Source organism: Anolis sagrei, chromosome 4 (genome assembly GCF_037176765.1).
Source record: "Anolis sagrei isolate rAnoSag1 chromosome 4, rAnoSag1.mat, whole genome shotgun sequence".
NCBI classification, from domain to species: Eukaryota; Metazoa; Chordata; class Lepidosauria; order Squamata; family Dactyloidae; genus Anolis; species Anolis sagrei.
The window spans coordinates 185781433-185807670 of NC_090024.1; the positions used below are offsets into that span (position 1 = coordinate 185781433).

The window sequence follows — 26238 nt, forward strand, 5'->3', positions numbered from 1 at the left end:
GCTGGGGTATAAATGAAGTAAATAAATGAAATAAATTAATTTGTATTGTTCCTGCCAAATCAGGTCAGTTAAAGAGTATGTGGAGTCCCTGGTGGCACAGCAGGTTTAACCACTGAGCTGCTGAACTTGCTGACTGAAAGGTCGGCAGTTCAAATCCAGAGAGCAGGGTGAGCTCCAGCTTCTGCTAACCTAGCAGTTTGAAAACATGCAAATGTAAGTAGCTCAATAGGTACCACTTCAATGGGAAGGTAATGGTGCTCCATGTAGTCATGCTTGTCACATGACCTTGGGGGTGTCTAAGGACAACGCCGGCTCTTCGGCTTAGAAATGGAGATTAGTACCACTTCCCAGAGTCAGACACAACTAGACTTAACATCAAGGGGAATCCTTTACTTTAAAGAGTATGCAGTTTGCCCACCACTCTTTTAATAAGTAAACATTCCCTCCTAACCTTTCAGCATGTGATGTAACTTCTCTTGGCATGAGAAGAAAATGTTTTATTTCAGCTGCTGTAGAGAGTATGACCATGAATGCAGCACATGTTGAGTAGCCTGAAAGGGGGGGGGGGGACCCTATCTCTCCTGAGCCCATGTTGAACAGGTTCATTTAGGTAGAAAAATCAATGAGCTGCAAAAGGAATGGAACAAACCAACTCTGGAAGAAAAATAAGACATCTCTGCTTCCTCCTTTAACCTGTTTTCTCGAAGTGTGGGTTGGGGTCCTTAGATTGGGAAGAGCTCAAGACTTTTTAAGTCAACCGATTCCTTCCTGCTTGTTGCTTTCCTGTCTCGGCTCTTTGCCCTTGGCTTGGATTATCGCTGCTTTTTTTCTGCAGGATAGGCTTAGGCACAGGGAGCTCCCATCAGCTTCCTGTGCATTATAGTGATGATGAACAGGCTGTGAGGAAAGATCTGTCATAAACAGGTGCTCTCAGAAGAAAAGAATGTCCCACCGCAGAAGCTACGAGCTCTCCATAGTATCCCCCTGCCTCCTTCGCCTTTCTGCTTGCTGCTTCTTTAAAGCCATTCCGAGATCCTTGGAAGGAAGACTCCCGTGAAGGTGAAATGAGGCACTAGTTAAGCTAGCCGTGCTGGTTCACATGCACTTTTTGCACTCTGCGTGGACAGAACTCTCTGTAGCATGATCGAGTCTCCCAAAGAGTAAACAGCATTTGTCGTGACCCTGGAAGCTCTCTTTAACCAAACAAGTGGAAATATTTCATAAAACACAGAGGTATGTATTTCATGAGGGTGTTTATATGACGGTCTCTTTGCAGAACGAAATTGTTCGTATATGGCTGCTCCTTCTGGGAATACAGGGCTGGGAGAAGATTGTATGCAACTCCCCCACTGTTAGCAACAAGCTCTGGCTTTTTCGGGACATATCTGGACATCTTCGAGAAAGCATAGTTTCAGTGCAGCCATTATTATGTACATATAACAAATCTGTAAGTACATTCACTTTGTTATCTCTGATCTTCACAGGTTTGAAAGAGAATTAGTATCTCTATCCTTCTTATGTCTTGTATGTTATGAAATATTAAACTGTAGAGCATATGGTAAGAGCAGAATGATTATATCCTCCTTTAATGAAAGAAAAAACTAAATGAAATCTTCCCATATATACTAGCCTTGACAAATTTCAAATATTGTCCATATGTGTATAGCTGCCATTTATGTTTTTTTAATAGAGTATTTTGATCTGTAATCTAGTTATTTTATTTGTCATCTGCATTTATCATTTGCCACTTAAATTTGACACTTCACAGACTTCAAAAGTGGCAGTGTTTGCAAATCTCTTAAGTACGTGTCTCTCTGTATGAGTAATGGCCTGGTTCATATGGCCAACTCCTGAACCATAATAACTTCCCACAGATAATTTGCCTTCAAAGGAAGCACAAGATTCCATGTGGTGATAGTTTTATCCACAGGCCTGAAAATGTTGGTTATACTCCTTGGGCTTGTTATTATTGTTGCTAATGTTATTATTAACTGAATTGATATCCTGCTTTTCTACCAGGGTAAGATCCATCTTCCAGTCAGTCTAAAACACGGCAGGTAGTCCCCAAGTTAAGAACAAGATAGATTCTGTAGGTCTGTCCTTAAGTTGAATTTGTTTGTAAGTCAGAACATTTTAAAGTGTAACTCCAGATAGATAAGTAGGTAGGTAGATGGATAGATAGATAAGCTTTGGATTGCATAGGGAAGTGTTAACACTCCTGTGACATTTGTTTTGCTGTCTATGTCCCTGTTCAGATTTCACCTCACTTTTTGTCCCTGTGATAATTAGATTTTGGACATTTTGGCTTTTTGTGGAAACAAGGATTGGTGATAAAGCTTCAATGGAGACCACTTTTCCCCATCATAACTCTTTCAGGAGTGAATTTTCTTTTCTAGTGGTAGATTTCTCTCACTTTATGTCATTTCAGCCCCGTTCATAACTATGAGTCATTTGTATGTTGGATGTTTTTAACTTAGGGACAGTTAAAATCTAAAAGAAAAAGGAATAACAGTACATTTTAAACATACCTAAAATAGTTAAAACGTATTTAAAACATAATGACAGATAAAAGATACAAAACCCAGCACACTACTCACAGACATTACTGCCTCACAATTGGAAATCTCAAAGGCTGGCCTGAATAAGAAGGCTTTCACCTGTTGGAGGAAAGAGAGCAGGGAGGAGGCTCTGAATCAAATTCAGTTAGTGCTGAATTAAATATGATTTAAATAGCGGCAAGTCTTGAGTGCTTATGCTAAACCTGGTTTGCAAAAAAAAAAGTTGGTAGCATCTACTTCCTTACATTTATGAAATGAAATGCCTTAGAACAGACCTTTTATAGGCAGTTTCTATCTATGAATAGCCATAGAAATACTATATGGTGTGGTGACAAGGTGACAAATTCAGTTTTAACAGTGGTTGCTGGGGGCAAAGGCAGGAGAAAAGGTTGCCCAAAGTCAAGGTGAGTAGATAACCATATGTATGATTGAAGGGGTTATTGTTATGTAATGAGATGGTGATTGGAAACCAGAAAGGAGGTGTGATAAAGTGGCCTAGAGTGCCCTCATGGGATGGGGTGTTAACTAGTTTAGTAATAGTAGTAGTAGTAGTAGTAGTAGTAGTAATACCTTACTGGGATCTGCATGTATCATTTGTCGATTCATCACACAGTCCTAGACACTTGGAAGTGTCCAACGTGTTATCTAACACAACAGCCAGCAGAGTGATCTTGTCTGCTGTGGACTCATCTTGTTGTGTTTCAAATAATAATAATAATATTTATTTATTTATTTATTTATAGCCGGCCCTATCTCTCCGGAGGGACTCAGGGGGGCTTACAACAAAATAAAACACAGTGACAAACATTTAATGCCATGAACAACATATAACAAATCAAGATATGTTATAATGTGTGCAGTGTGCCAGGAAGCCATTGTTCAACTTGCTTTCAATGGACTGTAGTTTGTTGATATACAGTATTACAATTCTGCTATTTCTCGATCCAAACTCACGTTGTAGTTTTTTTGTTTGTTTGTTTAAGAACGGTTATTCTGAGGTCAGAAATGAAATGCCAAGGAAGAGTGAAGTGTTGTGTAATTGGTTTTTGTCTGTTCAACTCTAATATTCCAGTTATATCCATTTATCCTTTGGCACAGAGGCAGGTCTGTTTGCCCATTGTAGGGTTCTGAAGGGATTGCTGGTAGTGGATGGTATGTATCAAACTAGAAGATGAGCAAGGGAAGTACCACTAATATTAAGAGTGATGTGATTAGGTCCGATGATGATATTTCCTGAACAGATATCTGGGGTTTATGTTAAGGTCTTGTACCTGTCTCCCTATCCATGTTGTATTGTGTCATCCTGCAGGAAAGTAACTGTTTGAGATTGTGAAGCTGTCTGTAAGCCAGTAAAGGCCTGCCATCAAGAAAGAGCCTTTGAGGACAGCATTATTGTCCAGAATAAGTAGTTAATTGGCGATACATCTGAGTGCTCTCAATTGGGAGCTACATGTGACCATCAGTGTAGTTCTGCCATTTCCTGTCTTCAGTCTGTTCTGCAATTATGTCAGAGGATTTGGCTGAAAACAATGGATTTGCTAGTATTTTCAAGGAAGAAACAGGAGCATGAAAATACATCTAGAAGTCAGTCAGTTTGCAATACATGTAGTGTGATACTCAGGTGTCTGTTGTTAGCTGTGCAGTGTTGACCAGGAAGTGGACTTATTCTGTTGATAGCTCCAGACTGAGTTTGGTCTTGAGGTTGGAAGTTACTGAAATTCTGGTTAAATGTCTTGAGTAAGCCATATCCATGAGTTCAAATTATATAGACAATAACAATGTACTTTATGTAGATCTATGACATGTTTTTGAATTCTACACCATATGTAATAGAGGCAATATTTGATCAATCCACATTGATTAAAGAGTATAGTTAACATTGTCACAAAGTTGTAACTCAAGCCAAAGAGATAAAGCATCAAGATATTGTATTTCATCATCATGGGCTGTCTTTCTGTACATTCCCATCTTTCATCTCCCTGGTTCAAAACTTTGTGGCAGAGTTTTCTTTCTGGGTTTGTCTGGCTGAAAAGTGTACAGCTACACATTTGCTGCCAATTCATAAGATCAGGAAATATACCAATAACTTTTAAAGAGAGCTGTGAGGATAGATGGGAAAGAAATAAAATTCTTCTTCTTCTTCTTCTTATTATTATTATTATTATTTTACTGACACAAAACACAGTATGTCACAGCAAATGAGATCTGTATGCTGGATTTCGTATCACAAAATCACAAGTCGAACACTTCCCAAGCATCTAGGACTGTGTATTTTCGAATAATGTGCGTAAATCCAAGTAAGGTGGCCTTTTGTGGTTGACAGATCGTGATTTTGTCAATGTTTATTGTTTCCAAATGCTGGCTTAGGTCTTTTGGCATGGCACCCAGTACTGTACTGGTTTATGCCAGAGCCTTGCAGATCGATTTTGAGGTACTCATGATGATGATGATGATGATGATGATGATGATGATGATTATTATTATTATTATTATCTTATATTTATACCATCATGGATTTTTTTAAAAAAAAAATCTGCAGGCACATACATCATGGTAAAAATTCAGTAAAAAGGACTGCAATTTGTTGGAAGTTGCCATGAATTTGTAAACTTCTTAGAAAGATGTTACTAGACTACGTACTTATCACTATTGGCCAAAGGGACCAGAACTCATCAATATTGATATAATTCCATTGGATTCTTGAGAGGCACTAGTCCTCCTGTTACGCAAAGTGATGCAGCCACCTCAGGCAGCAGATGCTGTGGGGCAGTCTTGAAGCTGTTCTCATTAAACTTTCCAGTTGTTCTTCCCTGTCAGATGATAACTAGCTTTCAGCTGTCTAAACTAGCCAAATGATGTGGATGTGATAAAGGGTGGTATTGTTAACTATATTCCACTCTGACTGCCATGATTGTCTTGAAAGGAATCCTGGGATTTGTAGTTTGGGAGACCTAGAACTCTCTGGCTCAGAGTTTTAAATGGCCCAAAATGTATATCCCAGGATTCCATAAGATAGTTCCATGACAGTAAAAGTGGAATATACCCCTACAACTGCGTAGGTTGAAAGATATTGCACAAATAATATTTTACTGGTAACTCAGTTAGCTTTTGTATGTCAGCTAGGAAGGGAATCAGCCTGGAAATGGGTAAGGCATTTGGTACCCTAAGAATTGTATGAATTAGACCAGTTGTTTCAAATCTATGGTCCTTCAGGTGTTTTGGACTTCAGCTCCCACAATTCCTGGACATTGGACAAACTGGCTAGGACTTCTGGGAATTGGAGGCCCAAACATCTGGAGGGCCACAAGTTTGAGACCTCTAGATTAGACCCCCAGAAAGCAGCATGAAACTTGAATTGGTGCCATTAACTTCCCTATCACTTTATTCAGTCTCCATTTTCTACCTCTGTAGTGAGGACTACTTTCATGGCCACCCAAGACCACACAGATGAGAACCTGGAATATCTGCAACCAAGCCGCAGAGAATGTGGTCAAAAAGATGTGTTTTGACAACAAGAGGCAAAGGATAGTAAAGGGAGAACACACAAAACCCTTATTTTAAGCAGAAAGACTTTAGAATCTATGTACTCTGTTTAGGAATTGCAATACTACCTCCTCCTCTCCTTCCTGCTGAGTTAAATGGATGCAAACTACTTTTGTATTTTGAACACAGCAGTGGAATTAAGTGGAACAGTGGCTTCAAACTACAGGAAAGGAGATTCCACCTGAACATCAGGAAGAACTTCCTACCTGTGAGAGCTGTTCAGCATTGGAACTCTCTGCCACGGAGTGTGGTGGAGACTCCTTCTTTGGAGGTTTTTAAACAGAGGCTGGGTGGCCATCTGTCAGGTGTGCTTTGAATGTGATTTTCCTGCTTCTTGGCAGGGGGTTGGACTGGATGGCCCATGAGGGCCATCTCCAACTCTATGATTCTATCTATATAAGTAAAAATGTAATATTTATTTGTGGGATTAACATAATTCAAAAACTGCTGGATGAATTGACACCAAATTTGGACACAATACACCTATCAGGCCCACAAGTGATAATCACTCATAAAAACACTGAAAAACACAGCAGAAGAGACTTAAAAAGCCAAAAAAATAAAAAATACATGTGCAAAACCACATATATATGCAAACACACATATACACAAATATATACACACATGTACACACAAAGCACATATATACAGAATGGGCCACGGCAACACGTGGCAGGGGACAGCTAGTGATTCTGAGAAAGTGGGACTGCAGAGGATTAAATGGAGCTGCTCCTGCCAAAAATGGACAGTTGGAGAGCATGGAATGGATGCAAAAATGTAGGTTTTAGTGTGCAATTGTTGTTGTTGTTTTAGTATTCACTAGAAAACCATAAGGAAGAAAAATAATAATAAAATAGAGTTGCTGGTGTTTTAAAAATTCAAAATAATATTGACACAGACATTTCTCTCACTCCCTGGTCCCTGTTGATGACCAAAATAACTTCTTTTCACCTCCCCCTTGTTATGTAACTGAAATTAAGCTGATAAAAAACAGCATCCCATATCAGAAAAAGAATGAGGTAAGAATATGAAGATGCAATTTCTCATTGAATCAAAGAGGGGTTTGAGAGCTAGGCCTGAAGTGGACTGATAACAATCGTAATGACAGTCTTCAGGCAATTCACTTGCAGAATCATGAAGAAGTCAAAATGCTTCTGATTTTCAGATAAGTAATTCAATACTTCAGTTGAGCATTTAGAAATACAGATCAGGTATCTAAAGAAGAGGAACAGCTGCTGTTACCAATGGAATACAAATGCAATAAATGTAACAATTTTTACTGTCTCACTCTCTGCAATGTTAGACATTTATGTAATGAAGAAAAAAATCAAGGAGGTGCTAGAGTATTGTAGAAGACTTTCATGGCCGGAATCACAGACCTCACAACCTCTGAGGATGCCTGTCATAGATGCAGGTGAAATGTCAGGAGAGAATGCGTCTAGAACATGGCCACACAACCCGAAAAACCTACAACAGCCCAGGTGCCCCTGTTTTGCCCTCAACCAAATAGGTAGATCCCATTATTTTCTTTCACCCCACTGTTTGCCTTTCTGTTTCCCCCTCGATGGACTGTCACCAAGGCTGAAGAAATTGGGATTGCCTAAGTAAATAAGTGTCTTTCTGTTTGTGTATATGTCTTCAAATTGCCTGTTGACTTATGTCAAACCCATAAATTTCATTGGTTTCTAAAAGAAAGGAATACTCAGGGCTAGTTGTGCCAGATAATTCCTGTGGTTCTGATTCCAGTGAAGTTGAAATACTACAAGTTCTCAGCAGATGGCCCTCTTTAACTTGTTTTCCTATCTTCTGGATTAGCAGGTACTTACTTAACAGCTAGCTGCCTGGAAGACTGCAGGGCCCAATTGCCAGTGCAGTGGAAATGTGATAGATGCAAACCTTGCTGTGGGTTTGTGACTCATAGTTTTTTGGGGAAATGCCTTTACAGGGAGCCTCTCTGTGCCCAGTTTACCAGGGAGGAAAAGGTTGTGGCAAGAACTCTGCAGCATTGGCTGCCAGCCTCCTGGGCCGGCTTGGAGATGGTGTGGTGCCGCAGAGGTAAGGTTTCTGAGTCCATGCCAGGCAGCATCTGTGGGTGATGCTTGTGTGGGAGGGAGGAGGGTGACTGCAAAGCAATGCTTGCAGCACCCCATGGAAATGGATCATGCTGGAGAAAGTGGTCCAAAATGAAGCAACTTCTGCTTAAAAACCCATTCTGCTCAAGGATGTTCAGAGGGTCTCATTGCCGGGACTGTAACACTGTGATAGGGTGATCAGTTAGGGCAAGCTTGTACAAGTCTATTTGGGCACAACACTCTCCTCTGTGCTAGCAGAGCTCTGCGATCATTAATCTATCCTGTTATTTACCCTTCTAGGAAAGAAAGGCTGATGCAGCAGCCAGTGGAGCTGGATGGGCTTGTGCTGTCTCAGGGCAGAGGTAAGGTCACAGGGTAGCATCGGGATGGTAGCTCTAAGGCAGTCTTTCTCAACCTTCCTAATTCCGTGACCCCTTAATACAGTTCCTCGTGTTGTGATGACCCCTAACCATAAAATTATTTTCATTGCTACTTTTTAACTGTAATGTTGCTACTGTTGTGAATTGTAATGTAAATACCTGATATGCAGAATGTATTTTCATTCACTGGACCAAATTTGGCACAAATACCCAATACATCCAAATTTGAATAGTGGTGGGGTTGGGGGGGGGGGTGTCGAGGCGGTGTTTGATTTTGTCATTTGGGAGTTATAGTTGCTGGGATTTAAAGTTAACCTACAATCAAAAAGCATTCTGAACTCCACCAACGATGGAATTGAACCAAACCTGGCACACAGAAATCCCATGACCAACAGAAAATACTGGAAGGGTTTGATAGGCATTGACTGTGAGCTGTGGAGTTGTAGTTCACTTACATCCAGAGAGCAATGTGCACTCAAACCATGATGCATCTGGACTAAACTTGGCATGGATATTCAATATGCCCAAATGTGAACACTGGTGGAGTTTGGAGAAAATAACTCTTGACATTTGGGAGTTGTAGTTGCCGGGATTTATAGTTCACCTACAATCATAGAGCATTCTGAACCCCACCAATGATGGAATTGGACCAAACTTCCCACACAGAGCCCCCATGACCAAAAGAAAATACTGTGTTTTCTGATGGTCTTTGGCGACCCCTTTGACGCTTCCTCACCACCACCCCTTTAGGGATCCCAACACCCAGGTTGAGAAACGCTGCTCTAAGGCAAGGGCTGTTCCTCATTTTCATGGGGCAGCTGCCTGATGTGGTTTGTTAGGATTGGCAGAAGCTTCACTGCTTTTCAGTTGCCCTATGCTCTTAAGGTTTTGCATCCTTAACTCAGCAAGATGGTGTCTGAAAGGTGGACCTCTGACAGGGGATCTCTTTAGCTGGTTATCCAGGTGGAATGAATTGTCTCTGTCTAGTGTGTCTACCTTCAAGTCAGCTATCAGCTTATAATGACCCAATTAATTTCATAGGGTTTGTGTAGGCAAGAAATACTCAGAGGTGGCTTTGACAGTTTCTTCCTCAGATAGCCTAACATCACCTAGTGGTCTCCCATTCAAGTACTCACCAAGATAGACCCTACTCAGCTTTCAAAATCAGATAGGATTTGATACCTTTAGGATATTTAGGGCTGTTTTATTCTCTTATGGCTTAATCACCTATTGTGAAAAGCACAGCTCAGATCATTGACCTTACAGCCTTCACAGGCTTTTGTTTGTTCAGACAGAACACAATAGGAACTTATTTATGCTTATCCAATCTCTTTCTGCTCTGTTGTCTCTCCCACATTGTTTCACTCGCTCTCTCTTTTTGTCTTCCATCAGAGCACTTCACAGCCACAGTGAAACCAAAGTGCTGATCTGATTTATCCAAGTGTATTTTGCATGCCTTGGCTACTTAAAACAGCGTCTGCTTGGTTATTTACCCTTGCTTTCCCCAGAACATTCAGCACTGCTTTCCCCTTTATTTGTACTGCTGGATAGTGCTACCTTGGAAAGTCTCTGCATAAGAGACTTTCTAAGGTTTGAGGGGACGGTTCTACTACTGTTATGCCTCCTTTTATATCAAGATACCTCTGATTGATTATAATAGTTTTTGGACTGGGCCTACCCTGAAATGTCCTCGTTAGTCTGGTTTGATCATCGCCTATGGTGCTATGCCGTCTTCTCATGCTTAGGCAAATCCAAAATAAGCATTAACTCCTTATTTGAAAATGAGGCTTTTACTCACCCAAGGACTCTTGAGATCACCTGGTTCCTTGTAGCAAAGAAGAGCAATTTGTTGCTCTCCATATGTTGTTGCCAACAGGTACCATCAGCTCTAGCTGGCATAAATAAGTGAAAGGTAATAAAGGTTGCAGTCCAGCAATGTCCAGAGGACTATTCCCTGGCCCTGACTTGCAGTCAAACACCACAACACTAGTGTGCCTATTACAATACCACACTTTTGCTTTTCTGTTGTAATTTGCCTCTTGTCCTTCCTGTTACTAGAAGAGGTTCACTTAGCACAAATAAACATCTGGGCCTGTTATTGTTTACTTGTTCAGTCACTTCTGACTTTTTGTGACCTCATGGAACAGCCCACACCTCCCTGTCACCCCCAATTCCTTCACAGTCAAGCCAGTCACTTCAAGGATACCATCCATTCATCTTGCCCTTGGTCAGCCGCTCTTCCTTTTTCCTTCCATTTTTCCCAGCATAACTGTCTTCTCCAAGCTTTCCTGTGTTCTCATTATGTGACCAAAGTACTTCATCATTGCCTCTAATATCCTTCCCTCCAGTGAGCAGTTGGGCTTTATTTCCCTGAGTATGGACTGGTTTGATCTTCTTGCAGTCCAAGACACTTTCAGAATTTTCCTCCAACATCAAAGCTCAAAAGCATCTGTCTTGCTTGTCTTCTAATTCTACCATGTTTTGTTGAGGGATGCAACAGTCCAATGATGACACTAATTCTCCTGCTGGCTTCTGATTTTGAGAGTGAGGACTCCAGTCCATACTGACTTGACTGAAGCAATAACTCATCAAAATCTGAGATAAATAAAATTTGTGCCTTTTTTCTTTGCACTTTATTCACAGGAGTAATGGCCAGTTCAGAAGACAACTTAGAAAGGACGGGGGATGAGACGAGTGGAAATTCTGAGAGCACAAGTAAGGTAAGTTGGACTAAGTCCCTTTTACTTTTTTATTTGTTTAAAAAGATAGGATTTGTAGGGTGCTGGTAAGACCCTTCTAGCAGTGCATCTGTGGCACCTTTACACTATACAGTTAGAGAAGTGGCTCTCATCCTGTGCATCCTCGGGTATTTTGGCCTACAATTCCCAGAAATCCCAGCCAATTTACCAGCTGTTAGGTTTTCTGGAAGTTGAAGGCCAAAACATCTGGGGAGCCACTGTTTGAGAACCACTGAGTTAGAGCATTAACATTCCATCTTTGCTACCATGGTTCCATCCCTTTGAAACTTGAGGTTACAATTTGATGAGGCACTAGAGTGCTCTGATTAAGAATGTTTAAAGTGCTTCAATAAGCTGCAAAACCCTGTCGGATGGTGCCATGGCAGTAAAATGTGAAGTCATAGTGCTATAATGGTGTAGTATGAGAAGGTCCCAGGAAAGCTCAGAATATTTGACCTCTGACTAGAGTTGCTAGTGTATTCACCATTTTGATCACTCTTTCAGAAAGAAATATATGTATCCTTCCCATGGTGTCTGTTAGGCACCGGACCCATCTTTCTCTGTCATACCAAAATTTGCCCTTCTTCAAAAATGATCTTTGTTAGAAAAGAAAGGAAACCCATCACCAAAAATTGGTAATATGCAGATTGCTTACTGCCTGCATCTTTTGGGGATTTGTGTGCTTTCAAATGCTTCTGAGTTATAGTAACCCTAAGGCAAACCTATCGTGTGTGTTTTGGTTTTTTTTGGGGGGGGGGGCACACATTTTGATTAGAATCAAATCTAATCAAATTTTGATTAGAAGTTGCTGAAAGAATGTGCCTGGCCCAAGATCACACAATGCCTTATATGACTGAGTGGGGTTTGAGCCATCTTCAGAATCCAAGTCCAACATCTAAACCACTACACACTTTAGCTTTCATACTGAATTATATACATAGATGCAAATTTGGAGATTATGTATCAAATTTGAATTAAATGGAGATTAAATTAAATTCCATTGTGGGGAATATTACCTAGTTCATTTTGCTATCCAAATGTTGATCACCAGTAGGCATCTGAAAGGTTCCTTCTCTCCTTATTTCTTGAAATTGGATAATGCAGCCTATTCAATGGAGGCCTACCCCCCCCCCCCCCCCCAGCAGCAATTGAGATATGGCTAACTTGCAATCTATTTAGAGGACTGTTCTTTTCTTTCTGCCTATTCGGCTACCTCCTCTATGTAATATTAAGATTTACCTGTGTCACTCCTTTTTCCACTACTCAAAATTATAATTCACACAATCACATTTACATTCCATGTAGACTCTGTTTTCTATTTACCCTCAGCCTTCTGCTAGGAGTCCCCAAGAGCAAGCAAAGAGGACCAGGCCTGGCAGCAGAGAACTTGGTGTGCACTTTGAAGACAGTGGTGAGAGCGATGAAGGTTGGTGAGTGAGTCTTTGCCATAGCTTTCACATTTGAGTTCCTTCCTTAGAGGGTTTTTTCTCCATTAATCACTATCCTCATCTTTTTTCTTTTAATTTTTTTACATCTTGCAGATTCTCTCCCACCCATTTCCTTTTATTTTAATTTTCTTTTTGCTTCTACCTCTTCTGTTTTGTGAACTTCTTTTTCAAACTCTCTCCATTCCTAAAGGATCTGCATGTTCCTTTTTTTGACCCCAAAGAGAATGGTTACTCATGTGTAGGTCACTGGGCACAATCCTTAATGGGATCCACATAGTTCTTGTTCTACCCTTCCCCAGAACTCACCTGGGTGAGCCTGTTCCTCCCACCCAAGTCCTTCTTCATCCTTATCGCTCTCTTTTCAATTATGCTTTTTTGGACTTTGTTGTTTGGCATTTCCAAATGAAAGCTACCAGTCTGAAGTATCCAATTGTAAACACATCTCCTATTTGAGTTGTATTGTCATAATGGGATGAACCATGTATCTGCAATATTCACATATATGACTCGTAGTATCTTATATGTTTATTTATCATTTATTTATTTGTAATTGTTTACTGATGTTTGGTTGTTTTGTGTTATTTTTTGTTTTGTTTTAATTTGATATGTTATCTACCTTGTTTATATTATCGATTATGTTTTATTTTATAATTGTAAGCTGCTCAGAGTCCCTTTTTGGGAGATGGGGTGGGGTATAAATAATAATGATGATGATGATGATGATTTTCTAATATGGCTGCATCCAGCAAAATTCCAGCATCTGTAGTTCTGTGAAATATTTAAACTTCACAGTAGATCATGGCAGAGATTTCTACAGCTGGTACATCTGTAGCCAGTCCAGACCAAAACAAATCCAGATTGGCACTGAGATGACCATACACATCCGCCCAAATCTGTTGCAGCACTGCATTGGCATTCACAAAATCCAGCCAGGCTAAGACTGCTTTGGTCCACCTGGACTATCACCATCACATGACTAATCCCTCATGCAAGCTTCTGGCTGTTACAGGAGCCAGGAAGAAGGAGGGGCCCATGATGGCCAAGAGCTCTGATGGCGCTCTATTGCTGACTGGGAATGATAGCAGCAGCAACATGGGCACAACCCATCCCCTTTTCACTGTTCTGATCAGCAAACTGGTCTAAATCATCTCAATCAGTTGTCCAGTGGGCAAAGTCACAGGAGTCTCCATCAGACTCCAGAGCACCCCACAACTTTGCCTGAAGCAGGGCAAAGCCAGTTTAACCAAAAGTATCTAAACCTTGTGAGGACAACCAAGTGAGTCTGGGCTTTCTTGCCCCTGTAGATTTGAAGTTCTGGGGATTATTCCTCAAAACTGCAAATCTTAAAAATTCTATAAAATATAGCCATGATAGTTCAGGTGCTATCTGACCATGAGCATTCTGCAGGCATATCCCTTGTTTTCTGTGCTTCTTATTTATTTATTTATTTCTAACATTTCTACCCCGTCCTTCTCAACCCCCGAAAGGGACTCAGGGCGGCTTACACCAGAAGCAATTCAATGCCTACGGGCCTTTTTATAAGCCAAGACCAGCACTTTGAATTGTGCTCGGAAATGGACCGGCAGCCAATGGAGCTGACATAACAGAGGGGTGGTATGTTCCCTGTATGTTGCTTCAGTTAGTAATCTGGCTGCCGCCCGTTGGACTAGTTGGAATTTCCAAACAGTCTTCAGTCTTCTATTTGGGATGTAACAAGAGCGTGGACCACTGTGGCCAGATCAGACTTCCCAAGGTATGGGCGCAGCTGGCACACAAATTTTAACTGTGTGAAAGCTCCCCTGGCCACCTCCAAGACCTTACTACTGTAGCACTCATCTTTAATGCTACTTTTTAAATGAACTATAGGAATTTGTATTTTGCCATTGTACAACCACTTAAAAACAACATTGCAGAAATTTGATCTTGCTAGAACAATCTTTTTTAGCATATACAGCATTGCAAGACAATATACCATCCCTGTACCATGTTGCCACGAGTTTCTGCACACTGTAGTTTAGATGAAAATGTGCAGATGTGCATTATGGAGTGGGTGGAACAAACTGAATGTGCACTGCTGAATGTGCAATGAAGTAATCTCTTGTCTAAGTTTGCAGAGCATGCATGGCCTTAAGCTATTTAGCATGGCCAATTAGTCTAGGAAAATAATACCCAGATCTACTTCTGTACTGTATGATGGATTGCAAGATTGCTATTATAGTCTGTGCAGAAAGACATACTGGGTAAGGTGCATGTGTTCAGCAGTTCCATGACAAAACAGAATATGTCCATGTTTCAGAAATACTTATTTTTAATATTTTAAATAGTACGTTTCTAACTTTGTGACTTATGAAGATATGTTTGTATGAGCAGTGTGTGCTGAAACCACTGAACCCTGTAGTTTGGTCCTGAATAAAATTTCCACTGGTTGAGTATTCCATTTTGGGTGTCCTTCTCCTTCCCATTACTTGCAAAAGTGTAATAAATATATTGTAATGCTTATTCGCCAAGTCAAATTCAGTGTCTCGGTTCTGACATACAAAGCCCAACATGGCAGGATACCTTCTTATGTGTCCCTTTTTGCATTTTAAGATATTCATTGGATACGCTTCTCTGAATACTCCATCAAAACAGAAACTCAGAAGGATGGACTGATCTGTAATGTGCCATCCTTAATGGATAGCTCTACCCCATGAGACTTGTTGGTGAAATATTTTTTTTAGCATGGAAACATTTGTTTATTCTCTCAGATTTTTAGAGGTTTCTTGTCTTAATTTTCAGCATTTTAATGCATTGGCTTACCGAGCAATGTGTTTATATATAGGATTGTTCTTGTGTTGCATTTAATTACCCAAGAAATATAGACATTTGCATTGCTTTCATTTGTTGGCTTTGGTGTTTAATTTCAACCTATGAATATTGAGATTTACTCTGAGAACTTTTGCTTTAAGCGAACACCGCATATAATAAATATATACAAAATAACAATGATGCAGAATTTCAATGTTTGTCGTGTAAGAGTTAAAACAAAAAAGGAAAACTGTCATGAAATTTCTAAAAGATCTTGGTTTCCATTGCCCTCTTTTCATTCTTGATCTTTTGTTCCTCTTTAATCTGTGTTGTCAATATTCTGTATTCCTCAGAGAGACAGTGTGGCATTGTAGCTTGAGTGTTGAACCATGACTCTGGAGGCTTGTGTTTGAATCCCAACTCATCCATGAAAACCCACTGGATGGCTAGACAAGTCATACCCTACCAATCCAAGAAAGCTCTGTGATAAGTTTGCCTTAGAGCTGCCATAAATTGGAAATTACTTGAGGACACACAATAACAACAGCAACATGCTTCCCACTTGCTACCACGACTATATTCAACAACCTTATTAGGCCCCAAGATGGAGCTATGGCAGTGGTTCTCAACCTTTTTTGACCAGGGACCACTTTGACCAGGGACCACTCTCCAACATTAGTACTAAAAGGGTTATGAATCGGTTTTGTCAACTTTAGATTTGGTTTGGTTATTTGGGGTGCTGATTCAGAAAATTGCATTTGATAGATCACATCAGCTCAAGTTTCTGATACAGTACATATGCCATCTAGTAGTTGCCATCTGCTCTCCCACAGAAAATCATATTTAATAATCTAGAGCTCATGTGGTCTATCCAAGGGGTTGAAGGAGTGGCAGGTGGCACAAAAGATGCAGAAATAAAATAAAATAAAGAGTAAGGAGACTCACAGACCAGATTTTCGTCCTCGTGGCCTACTGGTGGTCACAGGTTAAGAACCACTGAGCTGAGGGAAATAAACAACATTTGGAGATAATGATACTCTCTGTGTTATTTTGGCTCACTCATTCTCTTTGGTTATTTATTATCTTCTTAAATGGAGATATTTTAGAAAGATCGGTGGTTTTAACATTTTTAATGCTTTTATTCCAATAAGAGCAGCTACTTTTGATGTTTATGTTATGTTCTCATATATTTACAGTAACTGCAATGATTCTATTTTCAGTTACGTTAATTTGACCTATGTACTATTGCTTTTTGTATTGTTTTTACTGTTACTAGCTGTAAGCTGCTCTGGGTCCCTTGTGTGAGAGGGAGAGGGAGCAGGATATACAGTAAACAAAACAAATTATTATTATTATTATTATTATTATTATTATTATTATTCAACAAGAACGCTATTTCGTAGTAAAAAGCTAGGTTAGGGGCAGCATTTTCTTTTCGATTTAGTCATGGATCCTAACTATAAAGCCTTAGGCCACCTTTAAAACAAATACAGTAAATACAGTAAGGTACAGTAAGGTACAGTAAATCGAGTGTCCTCGATCATTCTTGGCCTGTTATACCTTGAATTTTTACATCTAATAGGATAATCTTACATGGAGAACAAAGAGTTTTTGACGTTTCCTTGCCTGGCTTGTTGGTCTGTGGTGTTGATTTTGTATTTCTTTGTCTAGATACAGATCACTCTGAGGACTCATTGAGTTCTGCACTAATGGAGCTTTCTGTCCTGCAAAGACTGGGCCTGCATAGGTAGGAAACGTATGTGTATCTACCCATTGTCTGGAGACACTTCACGCAAATAAAGTGATGTTAAAGTTCGGTTGAAAATGAGTAGCCACTGTTGGGATATTAACCCTTGCAAAGGAATCTCAAAGAATATTGTAAGATTGTAAGAAGTGTAACCAAATCAGTGCCAGAACTATCCCCTTCAACCATATTCAGAGGAGAAAAAGGACAGCAAAATGTAAACTAATGGATTGTAATTTAACCTGCTATCCTTTGTCTCAGTCCCCTTCTGGCCAAGAATAAGAGTGGCCCCTGTCTGTATTAAGATCCCTCCAAACCAAAACAACATCTAATGGAAAAGTTTGGATGTTGCTGTTTTCTTTTCTTTTTCAATATCCTTTGCCTGATGAAGAAGTCACTGAAGCTTCAAAAGCCTGCATGATGTGTTTTGCACATTTTAGTTATCTCTTTTGTGGACTATGGATTTTGATATATAGAACTGTCCACACACACACACACACACGCACGCACACATGTATGTATGTATTTGGGATAATGGTGCCACTAAAATTCCTTGGAACTGTCCTTGTCTGAGTTTCCTTGTCCAGAACTTTTGACAGTAGACAGGTCAAGGATGCATCAAGGTTGCCCCCAACACACCCACATAGCCATGAGCAGTAAAAAAAACTCGGTCTCCTACTTCTGTCCCATTCTGTATCCTCACTAGAATGACCTCTGCAGAAAGAAAGAAAAATGATATGTCTAAGGAAATTTATTTGGCACCATATCAATGACGTATTGTTTGTACAGCAAAAAAAAAAAAAAAAAAAAAATCTAAAGAAGGGAGAGAATGGCCTCTGTCCCAATGCCACTCCATTTATCTTATTTTCCTTTCTGTGCCAGCAAAATGAGTTATTATTTTTCCCTAAGATGTTTAGATGCTGTTTTGATTTTGCTGTGTCATACTGTTTTACGATTTATAGGCTTGTACCATAGTTTATTATATTGACATATTCATTGTTTTTTTCTTTTTTGTTGTTTGGGACCTGGGACTATATTTGAAGGGTATGATTTTTTAAAACCACTCATAATTCAATAAGGAGGTTGAAAACCACAGATCCTTCTCTTTGCTTAATTTTGCCAAGGATGCATCTACACTGTAGACTTAATTCAGTTTGACACCACTTTAACTGACATGGCACAATGCTCTGGAATCTAAAATTTGTAGTCTGATGAGGCACCAGCATTCTTTGCCAGCTCTCATAATTGAACCATGGTAGTTAAAGTGAGTCCCCCCCCCCCCCAGGGGTGAGAAAGGCGGTATATAAATACTGTAAATAAACAAATAAATATCAAGCTGCATTAGCTGTACAGTGCAGACACACTCCAAGTCTTTAGGATTGTGTCCTTCATGGCTTTGTATGTTTTTCCTTGGCAGGGTTGCTTTGACTGAGCAGGATGTGGAGGTGAGTACTGCTATCTTCATTTGGCTGCACCTCTTCAAGTTCTTCCACAAAATATTCCGAGGCTTACCATTTATTTATTAGACCAGCAGCAATGATGGTAAGAATCACCTATAGTCTCACAGCTGGCTTTCTTATTTTATTTTAATCAGTCAGTCAGGCCTTTGGGGCACCCTAATGGCAATACTCAGCCCAACTAGCCTCCAGGCAAAATTGGAACCGAGTCATGTCTGTTTGTTAAAAGTGAAGTAGAAAGAAAAGATTTTGTATCTATTTTCCCATCAGAAGCTAAAACATTTCAGCAAAGCACAGTGGCACATCCTGAAATGGTCTACACAGGCAGTCCCCAAGTTACAAACATCTAACTTACAAACGACTCATAGTCAAGTACGGGGCTGAGACAAAAGGAAGTGAGAGAAATCTCTCCCTCAGAAGGGAAATTCACTCCTGGAAGAATTATTATATGAAAAGGGGGTTTTAACTGATGTTTTATCACCAATCCCTTCCCTGTGCTATCCCAAACTACCTACCCCCCGCCCCAAATGTATATATTTGGCTGAAGTTACACTTAAAAATGTACTTGTTCTAACTTAAATTCTACTTAAGAACAAACCTTCAGAACCTATCTTGTTTGTAACTTGGGGACTGCCTATATTTTCTCTCATAGTAGAATCTATAAAAACTCTTTCTAAGCTTTAAATACTTAAAATGTCCTACTGAAAGCTCTGATTCCCCATAAAAGGCTAGTCTTGAAGACTCTGCCTGAATACGGTAGAGCCTTCTTCAGCAGTATGGTTTGTTTGACCAACTGCCTTCTTTGGCAGGCAGCTTTTGCACACTTGGCTTTGGCCTTCCGGTGTGACATGTTTACATTGAAACGACGGGTGCAGGTTGAAGAGCGGGCAAGAAACACAGCTGAGGAGAATATTCAGATGGAATTGACAGACTGCCAGACAACGTTGCAAGTGAGTGAATCCATTTCTTGAGGATGCCCTATAGATGCTGGTGAAACGTCGGGTAAGAATGCTTCTGGAACATGGCCATACAGCCCGGAAAACACATAACAACCCATTTCTGTACTCTTTTGAATAATTCTTGTTGCATTTCTGGGATGAAAATCATGATTCATAACTAGCATTGCGTATTCACAAAGATCTAAAAATTGAGAGCTAGGAGCAGGAGGAGATGAGTTGATTCCATATTGTTCATGATCCTTCATTCCCACTTCAATAGATGGGATTTAAATCACAACTTACTCATTCCATTCATTTCAATGGAGACTTCATTCAATTGACATTTGAAAACAAGCCATGTTCGGTTTCAGTGTTTCTGCAAATTTTGTTATGTGTGGTTAGTGATTAGATCCAATACTGGAAATTTGATCATCTTGTCCTGGAGATGAAACCCAACTAAGGATTTGGTTGATATCTGGTTAACCCAATAACAGTGTCCCCATCCCTGCAAATGATTTGGACATGTTCACTGGCTGCCAAATTTTGGTTGCATGTGCTATAATATGTTAATTTTATATTACATGTGTCTCGGGATATAATTTTTAATGATCACTATAGTCAGATCCTACAAATTCTTACTGTTGCCCAAAGACTTGCACTCCAAGGCTGGATAGGCAGCCATTCTCCATCTGGTTTCAATGTTCAGAAATTCTCACTGCTTTAGCTACTATAAATACTCATGTATAAGTCTAGAAATTTTAGCCAAAAATTGACCAACAAAACCTAGGTCAGTATAAGTACTGTACTGTCTTTGCGAAGATTGGAGAAATATGAGTATTTTGTCGATCCTGGGAAAACCCAAAAGGAGCAACAATCCCCTCTATTTTCTCTGTCATTGCCTTTTTTAATGCCTGGGTGGGAAAATGAAGGTGGCACTTTCCCCTCTCTGCAGAAGGATCCTCAACTTTACCCACAAATCATATAAAAATCCATAACTTTGTCCTTCAAACATGCCCTCAATTTATACATGAACAAATACAGTACTTGTGAACATTTGTTTTATGATGCCATCTTCAAGAAAATGCTAGTTTGGAAATATGATCAGCTTGTATTAATATTTGCCTAGCCCATCCTCATATCCTGTGCATTCTCTCTTCCCCACTTCTTTTTCTTTCTTTGTAATTATATATATTTTTTAAAATACATACTGTATTTATGTATATATGTGTGTGCATGCGCACACATGCACTTATATGTGGATTAATGTATTTCTTCTGTTCTATTCCCCCCAGAAGCTGGACCAGGCCTGCACAGACAGCAGGTGCAAGGAAATGGTAGAACACCTGAAGAACAGTCTAACAGTCCTGGCAGGTGCCATTGAGAGGGCAACCGTTGCAGCAGAGAAATTAGGAGCTGTCCATCAGGTTAGGTTCCCTCCCTAAAAGGCTTGTAATTTGTCAGAATCAAATAAAAATCGCTCTGAGGTCTTGTAATGTTTGAGCTGCATCTCTGTGCTGTTGCAGGACAGAAAAAATAATAGAAATCAAATGTACATTCCTGCTAGTATAGATCTTGCATTTACATCACTGACTTATATAAAGGAAACCAGTCTTGAGCCTTTTGTATAAGAAGTTAGGAAAAGGTAAAATCACAAAGGTCTCCAGATTAGCAGCAGGCATGGTTAAGGCCACAGCAAATTAAAGAAAGCCATTTAAAGATCTTAGAAATTTGCCCCACTGCAATAACTTTCAGGCATCCCATTCTTCAAAGCTAGAGTTCCAATGCAGTGCAAAATTATCCCAGGGTGCATCCACACAGTGCCTAAAACGTGCAAGCGCCTACGTTTTAACCTGGGGTGTCCAAATTATGCCTCAGGTAAAAGTGAATTAATTTGGGACAAAGCAGGAAAACTCTGTTTTGTCCCAAATTAATTTGACCACTGGAAAGACCCAGGTATTTCCAACTGTGGGTCCTGTGTGAATTGGGCCCTGGGGTTGCATCATGTGATTTCCAGTCCCAATCCACACAGCTGTCTCGGGAGTTTTGACCTCCCTCCACATACACACAGCCATTTTCCTCCTCCCTTCCCCTTCTCCTGGCATGTCATTTCTATGTGCCAGGAGAGGGCCGGCAGCAGTGAAATGCCAACCAGGTAAGTTATTTTTTCTTTTTAAGGCTTTTCTGGGGATTTTTCTTTTGTGTCCAGGTATGTCTGGTGGGGTCTGGACACCCCCCTCCCCCAGAAAAGCACAAGCTTTCTAGGGCATATGTGGACTGTAATGCAAGTCCAATAGGGTTTTTTAAACCTAACTGGGCCCAAATTAAAGTCCTGTCTAGAACCGCCTCTAGTCTGCAATATCCCTAATCTGATATGAGAAAAGGCCAAGGAAGTTATTCCAGCCAGATGATGTATCCCTGAAGGTTCCATTTCCTTGGACAAAGATTACCTACTCCACGATGTTACAGAGTATTCCTTTGAGAATAATGTCTCCTGCTTGAGTATAACATGAAATCTGACATGTGTTCCTTGGTGATGTTTTCTTCTTCAATTTATTTACTATATTCCCCAGTACTGTAAGATCAGAAAACAGTGGAGGTAAAATGTTTTGCAAGTAGTCTGATCCTGTGCATTCCTAGCACTATTGTTTCGTCTAATTCTAAATTTTTGAAATGATTGAAAAAGAGAATGGCGAGGAACCTGTTTCAGACATTGAGCCTAGACTTCTCCTCAGCATAGGTATAGGGACATCATCTAGACTTCAGCTGGCATGATGTAGCCTCATCTATAAAGTAATGTGCCCCACACAGGGTGAAGATTGGCTTGCACATCATAACCAACATGCCCTTTAACTGTTTAAAATCTTTCTCACCATCTCTTCCTTCCCATCCAAAACCATCTTCAAATGTGAAATAATATGTCTTGCTTTTTATACTGTCCCCATTGGTGAAGATGTTTCATTACACTCATATTCTGTGTCTGGGGGAAAAGTAGCCTGAGATGCAACTGCAACTCCAAAGCACCATTTTAATTTTCTGCAGTGCCTCTCATGTGCTGTTCTTAGGCATTGTGGGAAACTGAAATGCCATGTTTAATTTTAATTAGCTGTAGGAAGGAATATATGCATTATTAATGTATGAGCAATACTTTGAAATTATTAGCAATTCAGTGGCACAAGTGAGGTGCAAAATGTGTTTTGTTTTTATACATTGTGGTTTATTTTAGCACTGCTTTTTAAAGATCTTGTTTACAAATAAGTGGAAGGAGAGAGCTGCTGCTCAGGCTTTGAGTTTATTTTGAACCAAATCTATACTTCAGAATGTGCTGTTAGTACAAACCTTCCACCCAAAAAATGTTGCATCCAAATCCACTTGTGTGTAGGACATGTCTTGGTAAAATTAGGGCTGTCAGTCTATGGAGGCATATTTTCTAAGGATTACTAATTCTAGCCCAAAAGTGGCAAGTAGATATTAATTAATGAATTAATTAATTAATTAATTACAGTATTTGTATACCGCTTTTCTCATCCCGAGGGGGACTCAAAGCGGTTTACATATAAGTAATGGCAAAATTCAATGCCAGTACAAACAATTACAATTATACACTACAATTAGACATAAATCAAATTAAAAACAGTGCATACACAAGCAATAAAACAATCATTAAAACAATAGATAGAACCAACAGATACTTGAAAGTGGTCATTTCCGTATGGAGAATATAGCAAAGCCTCTTGGTAGTTTTACATGATTTTGCCACTTTTAAAACAGCATTTTTTGTACTGAGGTCCTGCAGGACATTGGAAAAAAACTTGTACAGTGAACCATTGCATCCATTCCCCCTTGTGGATATCAAAATCCATGGATGCTCAGATCCCATTATATAGGTATAATAACATAATAAAATGGTGCCCCTTATATTAAATGGCAAAATAAAAAAACATGGTTAATTAAATTCATGGATACAGACTCTGAGTGTGCAGAGGACCGAGTGTATGTTTGCTTTGAAAGCTAATATAGTGCAACAACTAAGAAAATGAACTGGTTGAGTTTTCATTCTACTATTACTTTTATACAGTGCATGGTCATACTATGAAATCTACTAAGTAGTGATGGGTGCCAATTTTAAATGGATCTGGAGGGAAAACATAGAGGATAGATCAGGCATGGTCAAACTCTGGTTCTCCAGGTGTTTTGGACTTCAACTTCCACAATTCCGGTAGGCAGTTAGGAATTGTGGGAGTTGAAGTCCAAAACACATGGAGGGTTGAAGTTTGCCCATGCCATGGATAGATTTATTCAGTGCCTAGTACCTATGACTGACAGAACTTTGATCTGATCAAGCTTGGTATTATTATTATTATTATTACTAGAAACACAACAAGATGAGTCCACAGCAGACACTCTGCTGGCTGTTGAATTGGATCACACGTCGGACACTTCCCAAGTGTCTAGGACTGTGTGATGTATTGGTGAATGATGTGTGCAGATCCCAGTAGGGTGGCCTTCTGCAGCTGGCAGATGGTAATTTTGTCAGCGCCAATTGTGTTTAAGTGCAGGCCAAGGTCTTTAGGCACTGCACCCAGTGTGCCGATCACCACTGGGACCACCTTTACTGGCTTGTGCCAGTAAATAATAATAATAATAATAATAATAATAATAAAGAAAGAGACAAAATAATACATGCATTTAGATATATAAAACTACCCAAATTACCAAAACTACACAACAATATATTGTCCACTCTAACTGAATTACAACTAAGCAATTATTTGATAACAAACAAACAAAAAAATACAAAGTTTCCACTCTCTATCTGATTACAGTTATCCACTATTAGTCCGTTCCCTTTACATTATAATGTGAGTACATTTCTACTTTAGGTAACAGTCTGCTAATTTATGAACCGCACAACTGATAAATGCCCCTATTGTAGTTGTGGAAAAAAAATGAACAGGTCTTTTGTAAAGTTAGTCAAAGATTTCTCCTCTATCTACATAGTGAATTTGTCCATCTAGACCAGTGGTTCTCAACCTGTGGGTCCCCAGCTGTTTTGGCCTACAACTCCCAGATATCCCAGCCAGTTTACCAGCTGTTAGGATTTCTGGGAGTTGAGGGCCAAAACATCTGGGGACCCACAGGTTGAGAACCACTGATCTAGACTAAGTCACATATCTTCATCAATCGTTCTTCTTGTGTTATGATATCAGGTTCCTTCTACATCTGAGCATATACAATTTTTGAAGCAGTTATCTCATATATACTGTTACATCCTTCAGCAATCCAGCCCCCTGTCCCCAGTCTGTAATATGGAATAATAAGAAATGTACTTCAGACAGTCTACAAAACAATGATACAAAATGCCAAATAATACAAGTGCAATGTCCATCAATCAATGCAAATTTTAGTAACTGGGAACTTTGCATTTGAGCTATATTGTACTATTTGTGGGAGAGGTGCTTGGTAACCTTTTTGAGGCTTCCTCCAGGATGGTTGCACTGGGTGTTCTAGAACTGTCTGACTGTCCTGCTGCTTTGTTTTAATCTTCCCTTTCTTCCACTCTCACAGGAAGCTCGCATGAGCAGAGCAACAGAGGTGATGGTGCAGCATGTAGAGAACCTGAAAAGGCACCACCTGAGGGAGCACACGGAGCTGGAGGAGATGAAGAGGCTGATCCAGCAGAACTCCCGCAACCGACAGCTGGCAGAAAACAGGGGTGAGGTGGGCTCCACCTCCATGAAGAGGATTGCGTTTCTGGGAGGGGAGATGGGAATATAAATGCAGTAAAATGACTGATGTTTAGATGTGGAATATCTTGGGAAATAAAAGACACTTATCACTGCAGCAGATTCCTGGGACAATTTGGGTGGACCACATTTTTGTCTGTTTGAGACCACACAACACAAAGATCTGTGGATGTTCCAGTAGGCTGTAAGTGTACCTGAAATGTGTTGGGTGACACTGTCTCTGGAAACCACACCAGAAAGTAAGGGTCTTGTCACACAGGTCAGGTAAAGCATTACTACATCAGGGTCATCAGGCCTTTGGGGGTATCTTACTGCATGATATTATCTCTCTGCAGTTGTTGTTTCATAAGAGATGGTTTTAAAATATATTTTTTTCCAGCTAGAAAAACCTGTTAAGGAACTCTTTTCCTGCTTATGTTACACAATTATGGTATTCCTTGTGCAAAAAATTAGTTGCAGTTTTTACTCTGATTTAGGGTGATGAGGGTGGTCTAATGGCTATGCTTTGAGTAGGAAAACATAGTGATACAAATGACAGCAATGGCTCTCAGAGTGTGTGATTCCATTCCAAAGGCCAGCCATTTTGTCTGAAGCTTTGGGTAGATTCTAATAACCAGGGCTCAGAGGCTAAAGGTGTATGTGGTGTTACAGGCTCCCTGTTCTGGGCAGGGCTTGCTCCTTTGCTGGGATCGGATTAAAGTTTGAGGGAAGGGTGGTGCTACAATGCTAGAACATCATAGAGTCTTATATCTGGAAGGAGGGGAATCTGTATACGTTTATGCGCTTAACAATGAAAAGGGGCAAGGATAATGTTTTGGGGGAGGTAGTG

General features: G+C 40.0%; 1 protein-coding gene across 4 annotated transcripts in view; it reads left to right on the forward strand.

Moving 5' to 3' along the window:
• Positions 1-816: 816 nt before the first annotated feature.
• The window catches only part of LOC132773389 (inositol 1,4,5-triphosphate receptor associated 2-like), a 34396-nt gene continuing 8974 nt past the window's right edge, over positions 817-26238 (forward strand). Inside the window, exons 1-10 of one of the 4 annotated variants that reach the window (XM_067467971.1) lie at positions 817-1233; positions 7405-8156; positions 8474-8535; positions 11197-11273; positions 12621-12717; positions 17198-17273; positions 18688-18715; positions 19537-19677; positions 20958-21089; positions 25231-25378. In XM_067467971.1, coding sequence (XP_067324072.1) covers positions 8035-8156; positions 8474-8535; positions 11197-11273; positions 12621-12717; positions 17198-17273; positions 18688-18715; positions 19537-19677; positions 20958-21089; positions 25231-25378 — 883 coding nt within the window. In that variant the 5' untranslated portion in view covers positions 817-1233; positions 7405-8034. Of the gene's footprint in view, positions 1234-7404; positions 8157-8473; positions 8536-11196; positions 11274-12620; positions 12722-17197; positions 17274-18687; positions 18716-19536; positions 19678-20957; positions 21090-25230; positions 25379-26238 lie in introns of those variants that run through there. The other 3 variants (XM_067467972.1, XM_067467973.1, XM_067467974.1) reach the window with 3 other exon arrangements.